This window comes from Trematomus bernacchii, unplaced genomic scaffold, assembly GCF_902827165.1.
Source record: "Trematomus bernacchii unplaced genomic scaffold, fTreBer1.1, whole genome shotgun sequence".
NCBI classification, from domain to species: Eukaryota; Metazoa; Chordata; class Actinopteri; order Perciformes; family Nototheniidae; genus Trematomus; species Trematomus bernacchii.
The window spans coordinates 185,021-211,559 of NW_022987710.1; the positions used below are offsets into that span (position 1 = coordinate 185,021).

Below are 26,539 nucleotides of genomic sequence, written 5' to 3' on the forward strand. Positions count from 1 at the left end.
GCTCCTAAATGGATCAGGACAGCAGAAACTCTGCATATCTTCCATCGCAAACTGAAAACGCATCTATTTTGAGTGAACCTTGGCAATGAAGTTATTGCTGAACATTTCTTTTTAAAAGTACTTTTTGAGTTAATTTAGGCCTTGTTACTAATTCACCAGTACTTACTATGGTATGATCTTGCTTGAAGTGAATATATCTGCACTTTTCTTGTTGTTCAGAGTTTGATTCTTTATGGTTTTTGCACTTACTGTAAGTTGCTTTGGATAAAAGCGTCAGCTAAATGATATATATATATATATATATATATATATATATATATATATATATATATATATATATAAGGCCTGCAACCTTGGGTGCTGTGCTCTCAGTGTTTTGTCTCCCTGTTTCTGCCTGTTGGCGTAAGCTGATAAAGGTCTTATAGTGCTTTGCCTGTTTTATCTTGTTATGCACAATGTTGATTATTCTCTCAGAACCAGCTAAATACATGGGTCTGCGGAAAGATATTCAGAATTGGTTTGGCCCCGCTGTGTCACGTCGTGGCTGTGTCACGTCGTGGCTGTGTCACGTCGTGGCTGTGTCACGTCGTGGCTGTGTCACGTCGTGGCGGCAGCACGATGTGGCGGCAGCACATGTCTAATAACATTTTTAATGCATTATTATTATTATTATTATTATTATTATTATTATGTCTTGATAATTCTCCAGCCAAAGCTCCAAATAAACCATTAGTGATTGCCATCAAGCTCCAGCTCCCCCGTGTTTCTCCGAGTCTCGTCTACATTGCTTCAGAAGTTTCCCTCACACTTACCGTATGGAAAGCGGCTGGTTGTGATGACGCTGCGTTGAGTGGGCGGTCCCTGGCCACCACCAGCTCCACCGTCTCTCCAGGCTGCTGCAGGAGGGCGAGGGCCTGCTGGTGACTGATCCCCGGCTCCAGAGGACTGCCGTTAATCACCAGGATCTGGTCCCTCTCCTGGAGACGCCCGTCCCTGCAGCCACAGCATAATGTCAGTCAGGACATTTTGATAGCATGACACAGGATAAAAGGATAGTATCAAAGCAACTTTAGATAGCAGCTCAGCAGCTAGCTGGTTCGATTTGAATAATTGACCCATGATTGTATACGTTGCAAGGCTCCAAACAAGCCACTTGTAGGTGCTAAAACAGAAAAGATGGAGGAAGAAAATAAAAAATGGGGAGGAGAAAGATGAAGAGGATTAACAGTAGCAGAAGAAACAGTAAAAGAAGAAGAAGAAGAAGATAAGGGGAGAAGGAAGATGAAGAGAATGAGAAGTAGAAGAAACAGGAGGATTCAGAAGAGTAAAAAACACAGAAGAAAAAAGATGAGGAATAGGAGGAAGAAAGGCCCAAGATGAGGGGGAGAAGAAAGAAGAAGAAGACTAACACAATGTACACTGTACTGATATTCTCCATCAGAGTTTGTACATGTTTTAACCCATTTACAATGAATGACCTACACAATATACTATGGCAACCTAGGATCGATTGTTTATTATTCTGTTATCAAAATCGCAGTTTAAAAAAAGCGCAACTACCAAAAGAATTGCAAATATAATTACATCAACAATGACCAAGAAAGCTATACAATCTGAAATACAACTAAAAACTTGTTTTTTTTGTTGAGGAAATGAAGACCAGCAGTACCTGGAGACCTTGTTTTAATTTATAGGCAACACCAGTAAATCAATAGGCAATATTGGCACTGAATACTGCTGTTATATATTTTCCTTAAATCATTCAGCTCTACTGCCAACAGTTCTACATTCTGAGGGTTCAGTATCTTAGCTGTTCCTAGGACTGCACTCTTCTGAGGGTTCAGTATCTTAGCTGTTCCTAGGACTGCACTCCTCTGAGGGTTCAGTATCTTAGCTGTTCCTAGGACTGCACTCTTCTGAGGGTTCAGTATCTTAGCTGTTCCTAGGACTGCACTCCTCTGAGGGTTCAGTATCTTAGCTGTTCCTAGGACTGCACTCTTCTGAGGGTTCAGTATCTTAGCTGTTCCTAGGACTGCACTCTTCTGAGGGTTCAGTATCTTAGCTGTTCCTAGGACTGCACTCCTCTGAGGGTTCAGTATCTTAGCTGTTCCTAGGACTCTGCTCCTCTGAGGGTTCAGTAACTTAGCTGTTCCTAGGACTGCACTCCTCTGAGGGTTCAGTATCCTAGCTGTTCCTAGGACTGCACTCTTCTGAGGGTTCAGTATCTTAGCTGTTCCTAGGACTCTGCTCCTCTGAGGGTTCAGTATCTTAGCTGTTCCTAGGACTCTGCTCCTCTGAGGGTTCAGTATCTTAGCTGTTCCTAGGACTCTGCTCCTCTGAGGGTTCAGTATCCTAGCTGTTCCTAGGACTGCACTCTTCTGAGGGTTCAGTATCTTAGCTGTTCCTAGGACTGCACTCTTCTGAGGGTTCAGTATCCTAGCTGTTCCTAGGACTCTGCTCCTCTGAGGGTTCAGTATCCTAGCTGTTCCTAGGACTGCACTCCTCTGAGGGTTCAGTATCTTAGCTGTTCCTAGGACTACACTCCTCTGAGGGTTCAGTATCTTAGCTGTTCCTAGGACTGCACTCTTCTGAGGGTTCAGTATCCTAGCTGTTCCTAGGACTCTGCTCCTCTGAGGGTTCAGTATCCTAGCTGTTCCTAGGACTCGGCTCCTCTGAGGGTTCAGTATCTTAGCTATTCCTAGGACTCTGCTCCTCTGAGGGTTCAGTATCTTAGCTGTTCCTAGGACTCTGCTCCTCTGAGGGTTCAGTATCCTAGCTGTTCCTAGGACTGCACTCTTCTGAGGGTTCAGTATCCTAGCTGTTCCTAGGACTCTGCTCCTCTGAGGGTTCAGTATCTTAGCTGTTCCTAGGACTCTGCTCCTCTGAGGGTTCAGTATCTTAGCTGTTCCTAGGACTCTGCTCTTCTGAGGGTTCAGTATCTTAGCTGTTCCTAGGACTCTGCTCCTCTGAGAGTTCAGTATCTTAGCTGTTCCTAGGACTCTGCTCCTCTGAGGGTTCAGTATCTTAGCTGTTCCTAGGACTGCACTCTTCTGAGGGTTCAGTATCTTAGCTGTTCCTAGGACTGCACTCCTCTGAGGGTTCAGTATCTTAGCTGTTCCTAGGACTGCACTCCTCTGAGGGTTCAGTATCTTAGCTGTTCCTAGGACTGCACTCTTCTGAGGGTTCAGTATTTTAGCTGTTCCTAGGACTGCACTCCTCTGAGGGTTCAGTATCTTAGCTGTTCCTAGGACTGCACTCTTCTGAGGGTTCAGTATCTTAGCTGTTCCTAGGACTGCACTCTTCTGAGGGTTCAGTATCTTAGCTGTTCCTAGGACTGCACTCCTCTGAGGGTTCAGTATCTTAGCTGTTCCTAGGACTCTGCTCCTCTGAGGGTTCAGTATCTTAGCTGTTCCTAGGACTGCACTCCTCTGAGGGTTCAGTATCCTAGCTGTTCCTAGGACTGCACTCTTCTGAGGGTTCAGTATCTTAGCTGTTCCTAGGACTCTGCTCCTCTGAGGGTTCAGTATCTTAGCTGTTCCTAGGACTCTGCTCCTCTGAGGGTTCAGTATCTTAGCTGTTCCTAGGACTCTGCTCCTCTGAGGGTTCAGTATCCTAGCTGTTCCTAGGACTGCACTCTTCTGAGGGTTCAGTATCTTAGCTGTTCCTAGGACTGCACTCTTCTGAGGGTTCAGTATCCTAGCTGTTCCTAGGACTGCACTCCTCTGAGGGTTCAGTATCTTAGCTGTTCCTAGGACTACACTCCTCTGAGGGTTCAGTATCTTAGCTGTTCCTAGGACTGCACTCTTCTGAGGGTTCAGTATCCTAGCTGTTCCTAGGACTCTGCTCCTCTGAGGGTTCAGTATCCTAGCTGTTCCTAGGACTGCACTCTTCTGAGGGTTCAGTATCTTAGCTGTTCCTAGGACTGCACTCTTCTGAGGGTTCAGTATCCTAGCTGTTCCTAGGACTCTGCTCCTCTGAGGGTTCAGTATCTTAGCTGTTCCTAGGACTCTGCTCCTCTGAAGGGTCAGTATCTTAGCTGTTCCTAGGACTCTGCTCTTCTGAGGGTTCAGTATCTTAGCTGTTCCTAGGACTCTGCTCCTCTGAGGGTTCAGTATCTTAGCTGTTCCTAGGACTCTGCTCCTCTGAGGGTTCAGTATCTTAGCTGTTCCTAGGACTGCACTCTTCTGAGGGTTCAGTATCTTAGCTGTTCCTAGGACTGCACTCCTCTGAGGGTTCAGTATCTTAGCTGTTCCTAGGACTGCACTCCTCTGAGGGTTCAGTATCTTAGCTGTTCCTAGGACTGCACTCTTCTGAGGGTTCAGTATCTTAGCTGTTCCTAGGACTCTGCTCCTCTGAGGGTTCAGTATCTTAGCTGTTCCTGGGACTGCACTCCTCTGAGGGTTCAGTATCTTAGCTGTTCCTAGGACTGCACTCCTCTGAGGGTTCAGTATCTTAGCTGTTCCTAGGACTGCACTCCTCTGAGGGTTCAGTATCTTAGCTGTTCCTAGGACTGCACTCTTCTGAGGGTTCAGTATCTTAGCTGTTGCTAGGACTGCACTCTTCTGAGGGTTCAGTATCTTAGCTGTTCCTAGGACTGCACTCCTCTGAGGGTTCAGTATCTTAGCTGTTCCTAGGACTCTGCTCCTCTGAGGGTTCAGTATCTTAGCTGTTCCTAGGACTGCACTCCTCTGAGGGTTCAGTATCCTAGCTGTTCCTAGGACTGCACTCTTCTGAGGGTTCAGTATCTTAGCTGTTCCTAGGACTGCACTCCTCTGAGGGTTCAGTATCCTAGCTGTTCCTAGGACTCTGCTCCTCTGAGGGTTCAGTATCTTAGCTGTTCCTAGGACTGCACTCTTCTGAGGGTTCAGTATCTTAGCTGTTCCTAGGACTCTGCTCCTCTGAGGGTTCAGTATCTTAGCTGTTCCTAGGACTCTGCTACTCTGAGGGTTCAGTATCTTAGCTGTTCCTAGGACTCTGCTCTTCTGAGGGTTCAGTATCCTAGCTGTTCCTAGGACTCTGCTCCTCTGAGGGTTCAGTATCTTAGCTGTTCCTAGGACTCTGCTCCTCTGAGGGTTCAGTATCTTAGCTGTTCCTAGGACTCTGCTCCTCTGAGGGTTCAGTATCTTAGCTGTTCCTAGGACTCTGCTCCTCTGAGGGTTCAGTATCTTAGCTGTTCCTAGGACTCTGCTCCTCTGAGGGTTCAGTATCCTAGCTGTTCCTAGGAATCTGCTCTTCTGAGGGTTCAGTATCTTAGCTGTTCCTAGGACTCTGCTCCTCTGAGGGTTCAGTATCTTAGCTGTTCCTAGGACTCTGCTCCTCTGAGGGTTCAGTATCTTAGCTGTTCCTAGGACTCTGCTCCTCTGAGGGTTCAGTATCTTAGCTGTTCCTAGGACTGCACTCTTCTGAGGGTTCAGTATCTTAGCTGTTCCTAGGACTCTGCTCTTCTGAGGGTTCAGTATCTTAGCTGTTCCTAGGACTGCACTCTTCTGAGGGTTCAGTATCTTAGCTGTTCCTAGGACTCTGCTCCTCTGAGGGTTCAGTATCTTAGCTGTTCCTAGGACTCTGCTCCTCTGAGGGTTCAGTATCTTAGCTGTTCAGCAAAAGAACAACATTGTTGTAAAATAATATAATGTAAAATAGACTCTTTATTATTTACTTCTGTTATTACTGGCTGCTCCTTCACTTCTTTATATGTTCACTTACTAGTTATCTTTTCTATCCTGGATGTGGTTAGTGTAATATTTAATTTTGGCTTTTATCTGAACTATCTATCTTTGTTGTAAAACTGTCCATGTATCTACTGTAGGTGGAATAAAGGTCCTTGATTCTGAGCTGCATTGACATGAAGTCTGTAAGATTGGAAATAAATGGAAGATGGAAAAACACCAGAAGGTTTCATTAAGTATGACTTGATGTTAACTGTAGGGACGTTAAAGCTGTAGGCTGAACCTGTGTGCGATGCCTCCATGCTGGATCTGTTTGACGAATACGCCCTGACTGCTGCTTCCTGCGGGATTCAGACCGACCACGCTGAAGCCCAGACCTCCAGACAGAGGCCGAGTGAGCTGGCACACCTCTATGTGAAGGCCCTGCACAAACACACACAAACACACACACATGTATTTAAAGTGTGTTTATAAAGAGAAGTGCAGGAATGAGTCTTGAAACCCTGAACCCAGCACTTCGGGTTCCCCTCCCCTCGATGGTTTTTTGAATGAGTTTTTGGTTAGATGCCTGAAATAAGATCTATGGTTAATACAAGCTTAAGAGATGTTCACGTTTTGAAAAATACATGAAATACGTCACTTATTAGCCACTTTAACTAGCTATGGTAGATGCACATCCATCAGATGTAGTTTGTTCATAGCCTAACACTTGTTGCTTCAAAACTCATAAAGGTGGTGTTAATATATGGAGATGATCCTGCTGTGACAAAACGTGTAATCAACATGAACATTTGTTCTACAATTATCTAAAATCCAATGGAAGAATCTCATTTGTTGTTGCAGGCATGTTTTCTTGGCTTCACCCACCTTTGCGGCAACAAGGATCCATTTCTGTAGGTTGAATTCAGATGAGGGCGGAGTCTGACGGATGGGTGGAGACAAGGCAGTGCTCATTAGGGAGGAGGAGCTGCTGACTGGATCAACAGCGCTCATGATCAGCTGACCCTTTTTGGAGAAACTGAACTCACTGCAGGCTTCAGGTGGCATACTGCTCAGCTACAACGTGGAGGAGGAGAGGGGGGGGAGGACAAAGAGGTGAGAGAAAAGGAGAGGAGGAGGAGAAGAGGAGAAAAACAGGAGGAGGAGTGCGGGACAAGGAGGGGGGGAGGAAAAAATAAAAAAGAGAAGTAGGAAGAAGAGATAAAGAAGCAGAGGAGGTTGGGACATTTAAAAAAAAATCAGAGCACAAGAAGGAAGTAGTTTGAAAGAGGAGATGAGGGATGAGGAGATTAAAGAAGAGAAGTAGAAGACATGAACGTGGAACAGAAAGAAGAGAAAAAGGAAGGGGATAATGAAAAGGAAAAGAAAGGGGAGAAGGAGGAATAGGACAAAAAAGAGGAAGCAGAAAAAGAGTGACAGAAAGAGGAGAGAGGTGCGCAGGAGGAGGAGAAAAAGAAAGAGAGGTTTGTCAGATGAGGGAACATGTTGGAGCTCTGGAGCTGTGTTTGGTGAAGCTCTCTGACTGGCACACCGTGCATTAAACACCAGCGGACCAACAGCACAGTGTACTGGCTCACTATCACGCTAGGGTTTCTCAGGGTCCCACAAACCAGGATCTGCTACATGGAGTTCAGAAACCAGAGGCCTGTACTACGAATCTAGTTCAACATATATGGATGGCGCCAACATGGATATGTTTGAATTAGCCGGTTGACTTAATCCAAAACGTACCCGCTCTCGCTAAGCGGTCCTACGACGCTGGCTATCAACTCGATCGCTCAAGCCAGCCGTGTCCTATCTAGTTAGGTGCGCGTTCACATGAAAGGGGTGGTATTTGGAGTGATCGACCAATCACAAACATGGACAAGCCGCGTACTGACAGCGCAGCGTCATACTTCCTGAATGAAAAGTCAACTATAATATTAGACATATGAAGAAGTTAAACTTTAAACACCCATGACTTAAACACTTTATCAAGGATCAAAGCCACATAGCTGCACCTGCAAGGTGAATACAGCTGGTAACAGAAAAAGTGTTTGAATGCGTACATTAACAGGTTTATGATGTGAAAAAAAAAGTGAACCAGCATCGTAGGACCGGAAATCCAGGAAGTTAGCTCGCTAAGCGAAAATCCTGCTTCGTAGTACAGGCCTCTGGTCACTGTGCAAGTTAACACCTCACTTATTCTTTCCACTTTCAGACGGTATTTATTTGGACAGTTTTTGTTCAGCTGCTTGTGTTTACACACGTACATATTGCATTTTTTATAGATAGATATACATGTTAAAGTACAGGCATTGAAAAACTAAAAGAATTCTGAGACTCATTAACTGTAGCATAATTATAGAAACATTTGATTCAATCAACATATTATCAGTCCTGTTGTAGGTACAACAAGACTGATCAATGGTCAATGAAGGATAATTAATCTCATCTATATATTTTTCTTCTTAAATAAAAAACACAAAATATCATCTTATTTATTTTTCAGAAATGTCTCCCAAGTTTAAGATTTGATAATTTAACGATGATAATAAACGAAAATTATTTAGTGGAAATGTACCACTTTAATCCCAGAGTATAGCATTTTTCTGTAAATGTACCACTCTAATCTCTGAGATTCAGATGTATTTTTAGGGAACATTGCCTCCTTGGACCGGCTCTTTCCCACCCCTTATCATTATTATTTTTTACCTAAAAAAAGCCCCAGTGCATCACTTTATTTATAAGAATCACTAGAGGTAAAAAAAGTATAGACAGAACAGGACTTCAGGTTTTACCACCTAAACAACGTCAACTCATAAAGACACAGGAGAGAGAGACACGCTCTATATGCAACGACATTGTCGACAGAAAAGAAAGACATGTAGTTAAAAAAATGAAGCAGCGAAGCCTGGGGGTAAGTGTGGAGTAGAGAGGAGAAAAAGAAAATCAATAGATTCCTCTGCAGGCCCTCTCTCTCTGAACAGGTAATGTATTAATGACCTTTACACTCACATTGTGGAAACTTATCAGTCTGCAGCTTATTTAGGCCGGGGCTGACGGAGCAGGATCCAGAGCCATTTCATCAATACGCCTCGACAAGGCCGTTACTCAAACCAAGACACTAGATATTAAAGCTTGATAGATCCGCAGAGAGCCGTGGGGAGGGGTAGGAAAATAAAGAAAGAAAGAGAGAGAGAAGTCCCCGCTTCATATACCCTCCACCGGCTTCCACCCAACACTTTCATAGACTCAGCTCTGACCTTCGCAGCACTTAGAATATGAAGCCCGGCGACGGTTATTGCCATTATCTTAATTTGGCCTGCAGATTGTTTATTGTAAAGGCTCGGCGTCAGTACGGGCTGGAGCTGCATACAGATGAGGGGGCAGGGGGGGGGGGGGGGGTGATTCGATGTGACAGGTCACGCTGTTGGACAGGATGCAGCAGTGTGCTGACACGTGATAGGCTGTGGACACCTGGGCGGTGATACACATGTCGGACTAATCGAAAATACTTATTAGTCAGCAAAATGATCTAAATGAGTAAGCGACTCACAGTTCTGACAAACAATCTGAGAGAGTGAATTCCTTTTCCTTTCATACTGTATAAACTAGTGTCATGTGATATAGTGCGTTGCCTTCCCTAGTCAGCCTCCTGAAGCTGACTGAATAGAATATCTTTCACAATGCCCGTTTCATGTATAATGCAGTAACAATGCTCAACAACAGACTGACCTTATTCCAAGTTAAGGAGAATTTAGTGGTTTAGGTTGCATCATTTTGTTTTTAGGGTATTTATTTAGAGTTACACATATTTTATCTTGTAAATGTTTCTGTATGATACATTCATTATCTCCCATTGTAGTTGTGTTGGTCATTTGTATTGTGATTACTCTCTTGTTTAGTGTCTGGGACAGTGTTCTAAAGCTTTGGATGCTTTATTTGACTGTCCCACTTCGCATATCTCCATTCTGTCTGATGGCGTGAGGGAATAATGGCAGACCGTGAGGATGTGTTGTGGATTGATGGCAGAATGTCAGTAGATACAGGCTACAGCTTCTTAAGAAGAACGTCTTTGGGTTTGTCTACTAATGAGGCTCCTTTTTCCTGGTATGTCAGTATGTTTTCAACTATTTTTTTGTACGTTTCAATAAGACAAATTGGTTTGGTTCTAAAGAAAGTACTTCCAGTTGCTGTGTAACAGAAAGAAAAGTTGATAAGTGATGTTGGATTTAGGATTTGAAAACCCAAGTTTAAGACTGGATGAAGACAGGATGCCTAAAGCTAGTTAGTATTGGTAAATATCTTAATTTAGACTCTTCCTATAACTATAGCATTACGGCCCTAAACTCTTCGGGAGGATTGTGACCTGCCTCCATCTGCGACAGGCTGAGGTGAATGTGTGGCCCGTAGCTCCAGTGTATCTCAGACGTGTTTTAAGCAGTGCTGCTGGGGTGTGAGCTGCAGGTTGCTCTTTGTGTATCTCAGACGTGTTTTAAGCAGTGCTGCTGGAGTGTGAGCTGCAGGTTGCTCCAGTGTATCTCAGGCCCCGGCTCCACGAGGACAAATACGGCAAAACGCATCGGAGTAACGCAAATGCAACCGCAAAAAACCTTCCGTCCCCACGCAATATACACCGGATTGTGTCAAGCTCCACGAGACGGCTCCGTTTACATCCAAACGCTGGAAAAGCTGCAGTACATATGCCGAACCTGTACGTGGCGCTGTAACTTCCTCCACAAAAGCAGCAACTTCCTCCACAAAAGCAGCGAAGAAGAATGGTTGTCATGGCTGCACTTCTGTGTATTCTCCGCGGTGGGGGCCGACAGAACCGGGCAGAGTTTTTCGCCGGTCAGCGTGTGTTAAAGTTTAAATCTTCCGGACAAAATTATAAAAGTGCCGGTCAAAGGTCTTCTTTGTTATTTATTGAGCTTTAAAACAAATGAATAACGACTCTATATAATGATATATAATCATCAAATAAACACGGAGCCTGTCTCTTTTTCCTCTCTTCTGACAGCGTCAGTGTCTGTCTCATGCAGCAGCTGATCCTGTAATGAGTGACCCGACAGTAAAAATGAACATATTTATAACTAGTTTAGGTAGTTTGAGAGGTAATTAAAATAGCTAAGGGTGATGATCTGACTTGAAGTGTGTGTTTTGCTCCCGCTGCATCACAGCGGCAGGAGCTGCGTGTCTCCGTCCTGTCAGATTAGACTTCACTCGCGTTTATGTCCATATCGAGATAAAGATAAATAATCTGAATTCAAGGAGGAGCTCCTGTAGATGTTGCACAAAGAACTGTAGCATGGTCAGTAGCGACTGGAGCACGATAGCAACCCTGCGGGGGAGAGGCGGGGCTATGAAAACGAATGACCGTATAGGCGACTCCACGGCCCCGTTGGACCCCCCAGAGCGCTCCGTTCCCAGATCTATCCACCTTTGGACCCGTTGTCGTTTGCGGGGTCTGTTTCTACGTTTCCCTTACGGCGTCGTCGAGCTTAGAGGGCTATACGCATGAGAAATATGCGGATTCAACCCGTTTTCGTCCTCGTGGAGCCGGGGCCTTAGACGTGTTTTAAGCAGTGCTGCTGGAGTGTGAGCTGCAGGTTGCTCTTTGTGCATCTCAGACGTGTTTTAAGCAATGCTGCTGGGGTGTGAGCTGCAGGTTGCTCCAGTGTATCTCAGACGTGTTTTAAGCAGTGCTGCTGGGGTGTGAGCTGCAGGTTGCTCTTTGTGTATCTCAGACGTGTTTTAAGCAGTGCTGCTGGGGTGTGAGCTGCAGGTTGCTCTTTGTGTATCTCAGACGTGTTTTAAGCAGTGCTGCTGGAGTGTGAGCTGCAGGTTGCTCTTTGTGTATCTCAGACGTGTTTTAAGCAGTGCTGCTGGGGTGTGAGCTGCAGGTTGCTCTTTGTGTGTCACCTGGCTGCGGAGCTGTTTGATGGAGTGCTGTAGGGTGAGGATGTGGCTGAAGAGGGGACTCTGCAGGGTCTCCCTCAGGTTGCCCATGGTTTCACTGTGGGTCCACTCCTCCCTCTGCAGCAGTTTGGCCTGCAGTCGCTCCAGAGCTCCCAGAACCTGCTGCCGCTCCGCTGAGGACGCTGAACACAGGACGCATTCATTAGACAGCAGTAACTACACAAAGAGAATGCAATTCCAACTGATGGCTGTTTGAAATGTTAAACAGGTGAGAGGATTTACCTGCTGGGACATTTTCAAACATTGTCCTCCCTCCCTCTCTGTCTGTCGCTCTGGACCAATCTGAAAAGAGAGACAGACAACAATATTTCACATGTATTTCAAACACAACACATAACGGACAGTTTGTGTGTATAAATCTACCAGTTAATAGTGCAGTCTGTTTTGCCGTTTTAAAGCTTTAAAAAAAAGCTACAGTCGTGTCACAACCAAAGAGAAAACACTTCAAAGCAGAAAAACACTTTCTTTTTCCTGACTGGAAACAGTGTTGTTGTTCAACAAAGAAAGAGTTCAATGTGACTTTGTTGTACTCAGGGAATAAGTGCTGTCAAAATGAACATTATACTTTTTTCTTGGCACATTAAAAATTAGGAGACTAATTGTGATATCTTCAAATACAACTTTACCACAGGGCTTTACTGAATGGTTTAGTTTAATTAGCATTTGATTGTTTTAAGCTGTTTTTTGTTTTTTATTGCATGGTGAAAAACACTTTGAATTGTGTTTCAAATGTGTGTCAAAATACACTTTCCCTATTTATCCTAACAAGAAGCTGTTTGAAAGAGGACTGCACTTGAGGAAAATACAAAGTCATAATTTAAGAATGTACAGCCAAGACCAACTATAAACATCTGACTATATTGCTTGAGGGAAAATGGTGGAGAAAGGAATCTACAGGAGCTAATATTTAAACATCTGTGCAACCAAATCACGAATGAGCTTCATTCATTTGGATGCATTCTGCTTATGGAGTCTGGCAGTCAACAGCAGCCAAACCCCATCCTGAACATATTTCCCATCTAACTTCTTCAATTCTGCCTAAATGCTTAAAGTGCTATAACATATTTAAAAAATATTTAAATGTTTTGCAGTTTTTTATGCAATGAGCACATTAACTCTGAACACTTTAGGTACATTCTCCTAATCGTACTTAAATACTTGTACTTACCATTCTCAATTCAGTACTTTTACTTAAAATGGAGTATTTGTACAGTTACTCAAATAAAGAATCAGAGTGCTTTTTGTGGTGTACCCTCCTCATGTGCTCACAGCTGATTCCAGCACTGACAGGCTGCTAGTGGAACAGGCTGCTGTGTGCTGCGTTCAGGTGCCTGTCTCAGGTTTCTCAGGTTAAAATCCTCGTTATCAGCACGGCTTGTTTACACAGTCAGAGCAAAGCAGAATCCACACACACAGATGGTAAAACAACCAGACCAACATTCTCCAACCTGCACATCAAACAGAAACTGACCTGCTGACATGAAACCTCCTCACACCTGTAACCTCACCTGAGAAACCAGGAAGTGAAACTCAAACAATTCAAAAGGGAGGATGGTGAATATTGAAACCATAAGTTTGAACTAATCAATATAAATGCTTTCTCAAATCCATATTGTGTATATTCTACTATCCTAAAGACGGCTGACAGCTTAAAATCTTGAAGTAAATCTGTTGTCAGCAGGTTCAATTCGCAACAGGTGCATCAAACATTATTAAACCAAAGAAAAAACCTTTGAAGCAGCCGCTACTTCTTACAACAAACGTGTTCTGATTTGCGACAAGACCCAACTTTACTTATCCGTGTGTTTATAAACCTAAACTGAGATTAAACAGCAACCAACTATTTATCTTCCAGCGTGTTAACTTACAGCACACAGCTAACAGCTGGCTACACGTTAGCATGCTAAATTAGCTTGGTAAATGGCGTCTAAAAAATAGTTTTGAATAATTTAGAGCAGATAAACAGTCGGAGGATAGAGCTGAAAGTCAGTGAGGAATTCTTAGAAAACAGACAGGTTTTAAAGGGGTTTTGAACTGATGTAAAAACTCACATGAAGTGAATCCAGTTTGGCATCAGTGTTGCTTTAATGCTGCGTTCAGGTGCTATCGGAAGTATTATCCAGTGCATGTTTAGCGCAAGTAGAATAATGGTGGATGTTATTAGCATCATTTAACAACCGAATGCCCCCCCTAACACCTCCCTTTGGGAATACAGTGTGAGGCATAATGATGTTTCCATGTCCATATTCTTTGCTTTACATATGTTACACATTTTTAGTTTTTGCTATGCGATATTTTTTCTAATAATATCCTTTTTTTCACAATATATTAAGTTATTTTAAGTACACTTACTCAATTAGTGCACTGTACGTTTTGATGTCCTTATACATTGCTTGAGTATTTGCATATATTGCTACCTTTTACTTCTTATCGACAACATTTTTGCAGCGATTGCTAATTAAAGGCGCAAATATATGCAATTAAACAAAATACAACCAATACAAATCATCATTAGGGATAAAATAAACAACGTACAATGTTGTCACAGGTTATAAACAGGTTAATGTCAATTGTCATTAATATGAGTTGCAAACACAAGAATATACACCTGCCAAAACATAAAAACGTAAAGATAGTTGAGAATCATAGAAACCAAACAAAAAAAGGTCAATGACAAAGGTGCAATGATCACAGCTGAATATGTATACATATATATATATATATATATATATATATATATATATATATATATATATATATATACATATTACACTCTTTTGCAAAGTTTACTAAGTTGTTTTAATATTAATAACTATTGCTCTAAAATAATGAATTTGATTTTAATGCCACGACGTGAATTTGCTTTGCTGGTAAAGCGAAAAAATAATTTGCACTAAAAGTTCCAAAATTACTATGCTTCTAAAAGTCCCGAAAGCATCATTGTGTGACGTAACAGAATTAGACATGGCGTCCTCCTGGAGACGGCTGGTGTGTTTACGCTCCGGGGTTTGGAGCCTCATATTTTACTCTGTTTACTCTCATTTAAAGCTCGTTCTGGCGGAGGAAGTGGATAGCTGCGACAGCCTCAGACTGGGACAGTATCCTTTTATTACTGCTGACTCACGTTACTCTGAATGAACAGAAGACCAGTCACCTTGTTCGCTAACATTAGCCGCAGCTAGCTAAGCTCTATTTCATGTTAACGTATCAGCTAAAAATAACAATAAACGTTACATACAGTGTTATAATAACACATGTTCGCTGTGTTGTGTTATAAAGTGCTTACTTTGGGAATAATGAACTGCTTTAGAGACAGGACGCTGTATGCATTTACGTGTTAACGCCCATGTAGAAGTGTTTCTGTTCTAATAGGATAATAACAACATCCGGTTTATATATGTGATCATTGCACTTCCACATCCTTTAAGTATAAGATAAGATGTACTTTATTCATCCCAAATAGATTTTTTTGATTTGCAGCATTAAAAACAAGGCATTGCACACCATTATAAATGCAAAGAGTTTAAATTCTAAAATGTAAACATCTAAAAATAGAAATAAAACAGCATCAAAAAGTAGAACATATAAAGATGACTGTGAAGATAAAACATCTATAAACTATCTGACAAATAAAACACTATAGAAGGGCCAATGTTCACATAACACAATATAAAGCAGGATATCTTTTACATGAAGTGTTTAAGGAATGGAATATGAAATGAAATATAAATGTAAAATGTACATTGTGAGTTGAAGTCCAGTTATCCAAGAGAAGCTGTGGAGCAGAGCGTTCTCTGCAGCAGGAGGGGATGTGTTGTACACAGTTATGGCAGTAGGTTCTTGTGACAGTCCTATTCACATCACACAGTAACATACTCAACATATGCTGCATTTATAGCTGCTTATTTACACTCAGTACCCGCCTGATCACTGCTAACAATACATTTGGTATTACTAATATCGATTCTGCGATCCTAACTCAGTTGCTAGTTGATCTGATACTAATCAGGGTTTGTTCTAGAACATACAGTTTGATATGGTTTGAAATGTAAAAGCTGCTGAGCCATATATTGCACCTCAAACAACAAATAACCTGAGTTCCGGTTTCTTGACTTCCTCTAAAGAAAAAAAGGACAGTAAAAGAAAGTGATTCAGAAGTGTCAGTGTAAGCTGCTGCCTGCCACTCGTCCCCGCAGACCCACCGCACACCCACCCCCTAGTTACTCAGAGCTCCATCAGAACAAAGCTGTCTGTGCCGTCTGACGCTCTATTGGACACCATTTTCTAATGTTTGGAGTAATTATACCGTTTCTGACGAACATAAATGTTTTTTTCTGGCATCACTTTCAAATGTTACGGGGACTGGTATGAGGGCGCAAATGTTCCAATTTCAGAACAATGTACTTTGCTCTGCTGTTGAGTTCCAGTGTTAGAACAAGCTGTGTTCATATGTAGTTCATATACACATTGCAAAATATTATAAACCCATTCCAGTATAGAGTGATAGCATTTAGTGTAGAGCGAGTTTCTGAGTTAGCCACACCATCCAATCACAGCTGGACAAATGGGAAAGGGAGTAGACACAATATCTTTATATACATGTATGTTAGGTAGGGGATTATAAATAGGATAATACATTTGTAAAATACCATTTGAAAACAAAGAAAGAAAAAGTAACACCATAATAATGTATAACACTGCTCAGATCAAAACAGACTCAACAAAGCGCTTCACCATTCAGGATACTGTTAAAAGATCATCAACAGAAGAAAAGAATGATTCTGATGTAACATCTGAAAGAATATGAAAATGAGTGAAAGGAAGTAGAATGCAGAGTAATAACACAAAGAGGAAACACTAATGATGTGCTGTGTCAGCTGGAGTCCTTCACTCTCCTCATGTATCTCTGCAAAGATCCCAAGATAGATGAATCCACCCAGGAGCCGGAGAACTGCAGGGACGTGACGGCCTGGGGTGAGAGGTCACATGATGTCTTCTTCACCATGTTGTGATTTGACATGGTCTCATGTGATGTTCATCTTTTAGTCCTGCAGGATAATTAGGGAAAGGTGATCAATAGGAAATGTTCCGCGTCATCGTATCAGATGTGTTGACCCTGTCTATATCATCACTTGACCTTTGACCTCCATTGTTTATTATCTTTACTGTAGTTTTTTTGGTTAAAGCCAGAAGATTCTCATTTCACTTTGTGTTCAATTGCCTTTGTAATGTTTCTGCATATAACAATGATTACGTTTAAACAAAATAAGACTAGATGTAAGAAAACTAGTCTTCTGATCAAACACGACAATAAACTGAATATTGTCAATATTGATGGAGAAATCCTAACCATGATCTGTTGTGTGTGTGTGTGTGTGTGTGTGTGTGTGTGTGTGTGTGTGTGTGTGTGTGTGTGTGTGTGTGTGTGTGTGTGTGTGTTTACAGTTGAGTGCCTCCCAGCTCCAAACATCAGCTGTCGGCTCTCTAACGGGACAGAGTTCAGGTTTAGCGGGGAGGAGGTGGGCTTCAACAAAACTATCCCCTGCAGAAATGTGTGAGTTTCACACACACACACACACACACACACACACACACACACACACACACACACACACACACACACACACACACACACACACACACACACACACACCACTAGTTCCCTTTCTGTCTTCAGGTTTTTTTGTTACTTTTATGTGGAACATTATAATGGTGTTTTGACAAATGTAATAACATGCAAAATGATGCTTATAATGATTATTTTTGATTATTATTATCATTATTGATCACTGTTCAAATCTGAATGTATTCCCTCTCAGGAGTGGTTATTCCTACAAAGTGGCCGTGGCTCTATCTCTGTTCCTGGGCTGGCTGGGAGCAGACCGCTTCTACCTGGGATACCCTGCTCTAGGTACACACACACATTCACATACACACACGCATACTAACATGATGTTTCATTTGATGTTGTTGTTTTCTCATAGCTGTGGCAGGCACAAACCAAATTCATCTCCTTGTTTTTTCAGATAAAGAATTGGCCTCTATACTGTATACTGTATGTTGGTGAATGACAGTAAACAAAGTCATATAAATGACTGGGTGATAAAAAGATGTCACTAATGTACATGATAGAATCTTATAATATAATATTAATAATAACAAAATAATAACGATGATAAAAATCAATGATTTGCAATTTTTTGGAACATCCTGATATTCATTTATTTTCTGATATTACCTATTTTATAAGTATTGGGATAATTATCAATATGGATCAATATAAAAGCTAAATGTGATAACATTTTATGACTGTATAGTCCAGTCTTAGAAAGAAACCTCAACAGTTTTAGTCCTGCAAAGATCAAGAATCTTATTCAAATTGAAATTTAGAAATAAATGAATTGCGATGAAGGCAGTAATCTGAGTAACTGAAAACACACACAAACCCTGAAAGAAAACAACATGTTGTGACTGGACAGACAGATACCACAGGAGGGAGGAGAGGAAGTAGGATTTTATGGATTTACTTGTACTACTTTTTTAATTTTTTTTTACTTTGTACTACTCTTGATCTAAAGAACATAGTAACGTTCACACTTTCCACTTTCAAGTCAATTTAGAAGAGAAATTCTTGCTTTCCAGGAGCCGCCTAGTGGTGGTTAGAGGACCTGCAGCTGATCGCGCTCAGCTTCTGAACTTCCTGCAGTACTGCGGAAAATGTGCGGTGTTGCCCTTTAACCATTTCCACATTTGTGTTTTATTTCCAGCCTGAATTCTAATTGAATTAATTAAGCCTCTGTTTTGTGGTTGATCTACACACTGCAACAACCCCACAGAAGAACAGTTATGATCAACAAGCACAAGTTAGGGAGCTTCTTTGAATGAGACATCTGCAGCAAGACAAAAGCTGAAAGGCTTCAGGTGTGTGTGTGTGTGTGTGTGTGTGTGTGTGTGTGTGTGTGTGTGTGTGTGTGTGTGTGTGTGTGTGTGTGTGTGTGTGTGTGTGTGTGTGTGTGTGTGTGTGTGTGTGTGTGTGTGTGTGTGTGTGTGTGTGTGTGTGTGTGTGCGTGCGTGTGCCAGAGTTCCCGTTAGAATATTTTTTTGCCGGTCAACATGTCCGTTAAAGTTGAAATCTTCCGGACAAAATTAGATAAGTGCCGGTTAAAGGTCTTCTTTGTTATTTATTGAGCTTTAAAAACAAATTGATATGATTCGACATTAAACAAACTAATTATAGTAGATTAACTACATTATTCAAAAGTGTACAGTAATTTACAAAAACGCGGGAATAATAAACGGAGCGCTCTCTCCTTCTCCTGACAGCCCGTCAGTATCATGCAGCTCGCGGATCCAGTAATGAGTGACCCGACAGTAAAACTAAACATATCTATAACTAGTTTAGGTAGTTTGAGAGGTAATTAAAATAGCTACGTGTGATTTTCTAACCTGAAGTGTGTTTTGCTCTGCTCGCCGCTGCAGGGGATCATGCAGAGCTGCGTGTCGACTCGTCAGCAGCAGCCGATCTCTCTCTCCTGTCAGATTAGACTTTACTCGCATTTATGTCCATATCGATCAGATCTAGCTAGTTCTAGCTAATGATATGACTACCTGCTTGTTAAAAGACACCTAAACAATAAGCGTCGCTATGCAACCGGATGAGGCCACAAAGTATAGCGCAGCATTATGCATTTGTTTACATGCCCACCGGAACCCCGAGGCATTACCAACAGATCAACGCACAATCAACCCATACAGGACATCTCTTTCTCCACATTAAGTGTTAGACATTAGAATTGACAATTTTTGTCTGTCACATACTCTTTTGTCTGTCACATACTATTCTTGTCTGTCACATAAGTGGCGCAACTGATGCGGTATTGCGCTAAGGGAAAATTATTTTGACCGGACATTTTGACCGGAGAGATTTAGATTTGCCGGACTTCAGCATATTTTACCGGTCATTGTCCGGTAATTACCGGCTAACGGGAACTCTGGCGTGTGCGTGTGCGTGTGCGTGTGTGCGCGCGTGTGTGTGTGTGTCAGGTTGTCAGGTGTTTGGATGGAGGACAGCTGCACCGAGGAACACCTGGCCTGATCTGGCACCAGTCAGCCCGGACAGAGCCAAACTGAGGCGTGCCGAGCCAAGTCAGATCTATATATTAATTTCACAGGCGGGTTTTGTTCAAGAGCTCCACGGGTCAGACAAAATATTTAGCAGTTAAAGGAAGGGTAGGTAAGTTTGAGAAACCGGCTCGAGATACACTTTTTGTTATATTCCATGGAATGCTCTTAACATCCCGATAGCAATGAATATCTGAAGTGCTTTGACAAAAAATCCATAAAAAATATCATCTGTGGAAGCCGTAGTACTGTAAAAAGCACGACCAATCATTTTAGCCGGCCCGGCTAAAATAACTGGATGGCCTACATGCCTGTCAGCCTTCCATCTGTGCACAAACTTATCTCGTGCCCTCATTGGTCATGTGCGCGTTCGTGTGTGTTGGAGGAGGGGCTCTGTAAGGAAGTGGCAGATTTTCTCCGGCTGTGTATTTTCAAATTCTAGCGATCTCGAGCTGGTTTCTCCAAAATGACCTACCCTACCTTTAAGTGTTCTGATCGCACAAAATACATGCTGCAGAGCTCAGTACCAACACAATTGAAACAGAAGAGTTGTCCTAAGAGTGGCGCTAGAGTTGAAATCATAGCGATCACAATATCTGAAAAGCTTCATCTTCTGAGGAGCAGGAATAGGATCAGTAAATTAGGCTCTGGCACAAGAACTTCCTTAAAATAATGCATTGTCTTTTCTTAAGAGGATGACATGTAGGGCTGACACATATATATGTATTAAATGTTTATGAATCCTGTCTCTCAGGACTGTTGAAGTTCTGCACTGTTGGTTTCTGTGGAATCGGCACTCTGATTGACTTCATCATGATCGCCATGCAGGTGAGTCCCACCCTCCCCCAGCCTGTAAACAAACAAACATTGCTCAGGTCATCACATGCATCAACTCTCGGGGTCTTCCCAAAGAATACTTTTCATATAATCATTGAGGAGTTTAAACACACATCTGCAGTAGTTAATATTGTTAAATGTAACCACTTGGTATATAAATATCAGGGGGGAAAAATTATTTTTTTGTCAAGATAATAAGTGATTAGATCCTTATTTGACTGATCTTACATTCTTCATGTTATGAAGAAAAACACTCTTCCTGCTTATGAAGACCATGATGGTTGTTGAAAGCACCCTAGAAAGCATGTGAGTATTTAAAAAAACTATTAAAGGTCCCATGTCATGCTTTTCCGGTAAATAACCGTCCCCTTGTGAGTTATGAAGGTTGTTATGCATGTAAACGGTCTGCAGTGTCACAAACCCTCAAAGTACACCCTGTAGGGAGTAAAACTCTAACACCTGTCTATGCTGCCCCAGAACGCCTCGTTGGAGATTTCTCTTTTTCCATTTCTTTCTTCCTGAGTATAGTGACGTAAACGGGCATAGTGACGTAACGGCTCCTCACATACACACACTCACTCAGCCTTATCTTTTCTCAGCTGCGGCTCCGCGGATTTCTCAGCCTGAACTCAGCCTGAGCACACACACAGACTCACAGCCAGGCTGTGAGTCTGTGTGTGTGCTCAGGCTCCACGCAGCATTCTCATCTGTTTGTCATTACTGGTGTCATTTCCCGGTTGCTAACAAACGCCATTGTAAAACATAATCACTGATGTTCCGCTGTAACGGTGGTGGACTCATCAGAACAGAGTGGGCGAGCTGACCAATCAGAGCACACTGGGCTCACAGCGAGGGGGGGGCAGGAGCTCCAACAAGGCGTGTAGGACAGAGAGTGAATACACATACAGAGATGCTGTATGAGAAACCAATGTGAGTTTGGAACATTGAACAATGTAAATCTATTCTAGTAGACCTCAACAATGGAATTATGATCAGTAGAAATGGCCATGACATGGGACCTTTAAAACAAAATGTAACATTCAAGATTTATCCAACGTCAATGTTGTCTTTTAATTGTCATTCGGTAGACAAAATGATTCAACACTGTCTTGACTGAATTGTGTTAGAATTGTTGTATATTTAAAAAGTTATAATATGTAAAATCTCTACATCAAAATATAGACATATCCTGTGGTCAGGGAAAGGATGTTAATCAGTTTCAGAAGGGTCAAATTATTGGCCTGCATCATGCAAAGAAAACAACTAAGGAGATTGCTGAAACTACTAAAATCGGGTTAAGAACTGTCCAACGCATTATTAAAACCAAACTAATGAATCCAGCTTTAGCCTGTTCCAGAGTGTTGGGGAGAGAGAGAGAGAGCGAGAGACGGATGAAGTGATGCACCCATCATGCCTAGTGCCTACCGTACAAGCCTTTGGGGGCAGTATTATGGTCTGGGGCAGCTGCAGTTGGCCAGGTCTAGGTTCAGCTACGTTCCCAAAGAATGAGGTCAGCTGACTTCCTGAATATACTGAATGACCGGGTCTTTCCATCAATGGAGTTTTGCTTCCCTGATGGCACGGACATATTCCAAGAGGACAATGCCAGGGGGGCTCACATTGTGAATGAGTGCTTCAGGGAGCAGGAGACAACCTTTCTACACATGGAAGTCCAGACCTCAGCCCCAGAGAGTCTTTGGGATGTGCTGGAGAAGACTTTGCGCAGCGGGGCGACTCTCCAATCATAAATACAAGATCTTAGCGGAAAATGAATGCAACTCTGGACAGAAATACATTTTGTGTCATTGCAGAAGCTTATCGAAGTGATGCCACGGCGACTGCGTGCCAAAGCTAAAGGCGGTACAACTAAATATTAGTGTGCAACTTTTCTTTTGAAAGGGCAAAAAAACAGTATATTTACGACCATCTTAATTGATGGAGAACAGTCTGTAGTACCCTTCGCTGTGTTTGTTCAAACTGATCGGAGAGCAGCTTAGGTGCTTCCTTCTTTTTCGCACACATCGACACACTCCGGTTCTTGTTTCATGTCCTCTTTAAGAACCACACGTTTGATGAAGAGTGTAGAGTGAAGAACTGTGGGCCTGATGAATAAACGGGCATCAACCTTCTGATTATTATTTACGTCCATCCATCCTCCGAGGCCGGCAGGATGAATGAAGCTTGTAGAAGTTCCTAATGGACTCTGAGAGGACGAGACAGACGGATGGAGAGAGGGAAGCTGGAGGTGAAGGAACGAATCACTCCTTCCTGTTCAAAAGCTTTAGATAATAGCAGGCTGCAGATCCATCACAGGAAGGTGTGGGGGGGGCGACAGCAGATTTAACATCATGAAGTGGTCAGCCATGTTTGGTGGATCAGATATTTTACACTTCAGTGTGACGGCAGTTCATGTAATCTTTAACCCACTATGCAGTATCATCCGAAAAATTCAAATGTATTGTATCTTCTGGAAGTGAAATATCACCTGAAAAAACAGTTGCTTAGTTTGTGCGTGCGTGCGTGTGTAAAACATTACCTGTTTTTTTCCCTCCTGCAGATCGTGGGTCCAGCAGATGGGTCGAACTACATCGTGGATTATTACGGCGCCCGGCTGACCCGCCTGTCCATCACCAACCAAACCTACAGGAAGCCACATCTGTCTCTGTGAACACAGCCTCACACACTGTGAGTTCACTGGAGAGTTTAGAGTGTTAGGTTATGCTCTCAAACCTTCAAAGTTTGCTTAATGTTGGCTGTATGGATTTATTTTCTGCATACAAACGTCTCGTCAATATAATGTTAAACTAAGAAAAGCAGGAAATCTTCATCATTGTGAGGCTAAAAACAAGCATTTTCTGATATTTCGTAAAATAACATAGCTGTGACGATACATCGGTTTACAAAATAGATGCTTGTACATATATAGAAACAGTCAGTTTCCAGAGCATCACAGTCTCCAAACAGATCATAAGAACACTTTTGAAGAAGTACAAGTTAAACTTCACAGTTCAAGGTCACACACACACACACACACACACACACACACACACACACACACACACACACACACACACACACACACACACACACACACACTTCCCCTGTGGGATGGAGCTGTTTAATATCACAGTGTAAATTCAACATGAGGAAAGTTTCTCAGGGAATAAAAGAGTGACACTGAATAAAATCTAATCCAGTTTTGACCTCTTAAAGGCAGCGTTACTACAGCGGGGGAAAGGAGGGCTTTCAATAAAATACTCTACTTCAGTACAATTTTTGTACATGTACCGAACTTGAGTATTTCCAGTTTAAGCTACTTTATACTTACTCTAGTTCCACAAAGAGAACACAATAAGATCATATAGAATAATGATAATACCGTAGCATTACAATCACAGGTGCCATGTTACTAAAGGGTTAACAACAGGACTTGATGTGTTTACAGTGTGATATCGCTACCTTTAATAGGTGTTCATTCAAATGCTATTTGAAATATAAAAATGTATTCAGCATTGTATTCAGTGCTAGATATGTAATATTATATATTTATATTCTTTTACTCTGTGCATATTAATTATTGATACAATAATTCAAATAGAAATGTACAATATTAAAACAAAAAATTGTCATGAAATGACTTAAATGAAATTAAAGATTTCAGTAAAACATAAAGATGAATAAAAAAGGGAAACGTAATTATATAAATATCTGATTTTAAAACAGAATATTGAAAAATAATCTTAAAAATGTTTATTTTTTCTTCCTTCAGGCCCGTCATAAACACAGAGAAGACTGCATACAACGGAGCATCCCCTTAACTTCCTCCACATCCACAGTTTAAGAATGAATGTGATATTTATTCAAACCTTCAGCCACCTGCCTGAAGACATTTCAAGCAGCATTCGTCTGGCTCTGCATGTTTTCAGATTCATCCATCAAATGTTAGATTGATCAGTACTATAAGCCATTCGTTTCTTCAAGCATAATTACGTTTTTTCCACCTCTTCTGTAGAGTACGGTGTTAAACTAACAATATCTAGTCTCTTTGGGTCACATTTATATCACACCAGCTGGTCATTTATTTAAATGTGTTGTACTATATTGTGATGTTTCTTTGCTGTAACGATGTTTTTCTATGAGAACAGACATTGTAAATAAAGTTTATTTTTGCTTTCCGTCTATATTTGACTCTTTATTAAATATCACAATTGTTGAAGTCCCACAGCTGAGGATGTGATTTGTTTAAGGGTTTAAGAGGGTTTCATTTGTTCTGTTCCAAAAGTGCTGATTCTGGGTCTGTAGCTTTACATGCTAATGAGCTGCTGCTGGCCACGCCCCTCTGAGAGATGATTGGTTCAAAAACACAATGGTGCTCTAGGAGGAGATTCAGGTGACAAGGTGGTTGGTTACCTTGGTTGGTGATTGGCTAATGGTTACACAAGCCAAACAAACATTGTGACATCAAAAAGTGGCCAAAATCTAACAGGTTTTTATATAAATGGATCAGCACAAAAAGAGAGAGGGTCTTTGTTCCTGAAACAGTCCAAGCACAGAGGGGACACATACTGTATATATGTATAAAAGACATGAAAAAGTTGATTTTGCATAATAGGTGACTGTGGTTAGGGCGCCGGCTGCTGGAGTGATGGGAGTAGCTCGGCCGGGGGCCAGACAGCTGATCAGAATCAGGTAATCAGTCACTCAATAAAAGGATGTGGTAACCATGGTTCTGGGCTCTTGCAGTAGACTGGGTCCGGGGTGGAGGACCGTCACTCGCCCAGCCACCTCGGGAAATAGAGGAGCAGTCCGGGGTTCATGGGAGCCCTTTTTTGTGTTGACACTCAGCCTGAAATAAACTGCTTGTTTGCCAAACCGTTCCATCCGTCATATTTTATCCCGCTCACAGTGACCTTTAAATGTTTGTCAGTAGGTTACAAAACACAAAACATGTATAGATCAACTATAGATAAATCAGCACCTGCTCTTCAAATTACTCAATTATTCAACAAAGTTTTACACAATACATATCTGCTGATCTTGCACAAAACATTTTTTTTCCAGTCCTTGTGAATTCCTGGGAAAAGCCTTGGAGGTATATTTTTTAACATCACTTTTTTTGGATCACTATCAAGTATCGTGTTTGTTTGTTTGTTTGTTTGTTTTGATGAACTCACAAGTACACGTTACTGATGCGATACACAGTCCTAACAGCTTCTCCCTCTCCACTGATAGACAGGTGGCAGTAACACGGCAACACATGCAGCAATGCACCAGCTAGAGCAAAAGAACACTACAAGCTTATAAACAACATCTTCTTTCTGTGTCTCTGTATGCATCACTTCTACCAAAGCAAATTCCTCATATGCATAAACTTACTTGGTAATAAAACCAATTCTGATCCTGACGTGGGATTCTTAATGTTTGTGATAAACTGAATGATGAAATGTGGAAAAGCTGTTTGGATCAGCTGAAGAATGCTCCACCCCAAAGATTTTCTGAGGTCATGAAGAGTTGACATACAATATTATGATCTGATAGAATATGATGCATTGCTTAAGCTGCGAAACATGAAACATTTGAAATATAATGAAAATGTTATTTTGAAGCTTTGCCTAATAGCCTACTACTTTTTAACTAAATAGAGCTTGAATGCATCATAATGTTACTCAATAAAACCTTGGTTACCATTAGCCTTTAGCCCCGTTATTAAGCCACAAATCTGTGCTTCTCACTGCTAACAGCTAACAGCTAACAGCTCATTTGAAACTAGCTCTCATCCTGATGATTTCAACACAGACTTCACATTTTAACATGAAACATCAGACCATCAGTGTCTCTCGGTTCTGATGTGGCTGTTGTGTTTGTCATGTATCTGCGTCTGATGTGTGAGACAAAACATTTCAATAATGATCAAGCCATTTTACATTCTGGGTAGTTGAAGTGGCTAAACACAC

At 41.8% G+C, this 26,539-nt stretch overlaps 2 protein-coding genes across 3 annotated transcripts in view; one reads left to right on the forward strand and one right to left on the reverse strand.

Moving 5' to 3' along the window:
- LOC117491104 (inaD-like protein) overlaps positions 1-13,702 on the reverse strand; it is a 108,336-nt gene extending 94,634 nt beyond the window's left edge. The window contains 7 exon segments of the mRNA XM_034140955.1: positions 813-993; positions 5,950-6,089; positions 6,534-6,722; positions 11,571-11,749; positions 11,850-11,909; positions 13,099-13,135; positions 13,679-13,702. Of these exon segments, the coding sequence (XP_033996846.1) occupies positions 813-993; positions 5,950-6,089; positions 6,534-6,722; positions 11,571-11,749; positions 11,850-11,909; positions 13,099-13,108 (759 nt within the window). The 5' untranslated portion in view covers positions 13,109-13,135; positions 13,679-13,702.
- Positions 13,703-14,575: 873 nt separating this feature from the next.
- tm2d1 (TM2 domain containing 1) lies at positions 14,576-24,766 on the forward strand. Of its 2 annotated transcripts, XM_034141008.1 has the most exons (7): positions 14,576-14,725; positions 16,528-16,601; positions 17,073-17,181; positions 17,447-17,538; positions 20,503-20,576; positions 23,143-23,270; positions 24,355-24,766. In XM_034141008.1, the coding sequence occupies exons 1-6, from the start codon at positions 14,592-14,594 to the stop codon at positions 23,251-23,253; spliced, it is 594 nt and encodes a 197-aa protein (XP_033996899.1). In that variant the 5' UTR covers positions 14,576-14,591; the 3' UTR covers positions 23,254-23,270; positions 24,355-24,766. The 2 variants fall into 2 exon arrangements, with proteins under 2 accessions (XP_033996899.1, XP_033996900.1); XM_034141009.1 differs by lacking the exons at positions 20,503-20,576; positions 23,143-23,270; positions 24,355-24,766 and adding an exon at positions 19,671-19,947.
- The last annotated feature ends 1,773 nt before the right edge of the window (positions 24,767-26,539 follow it).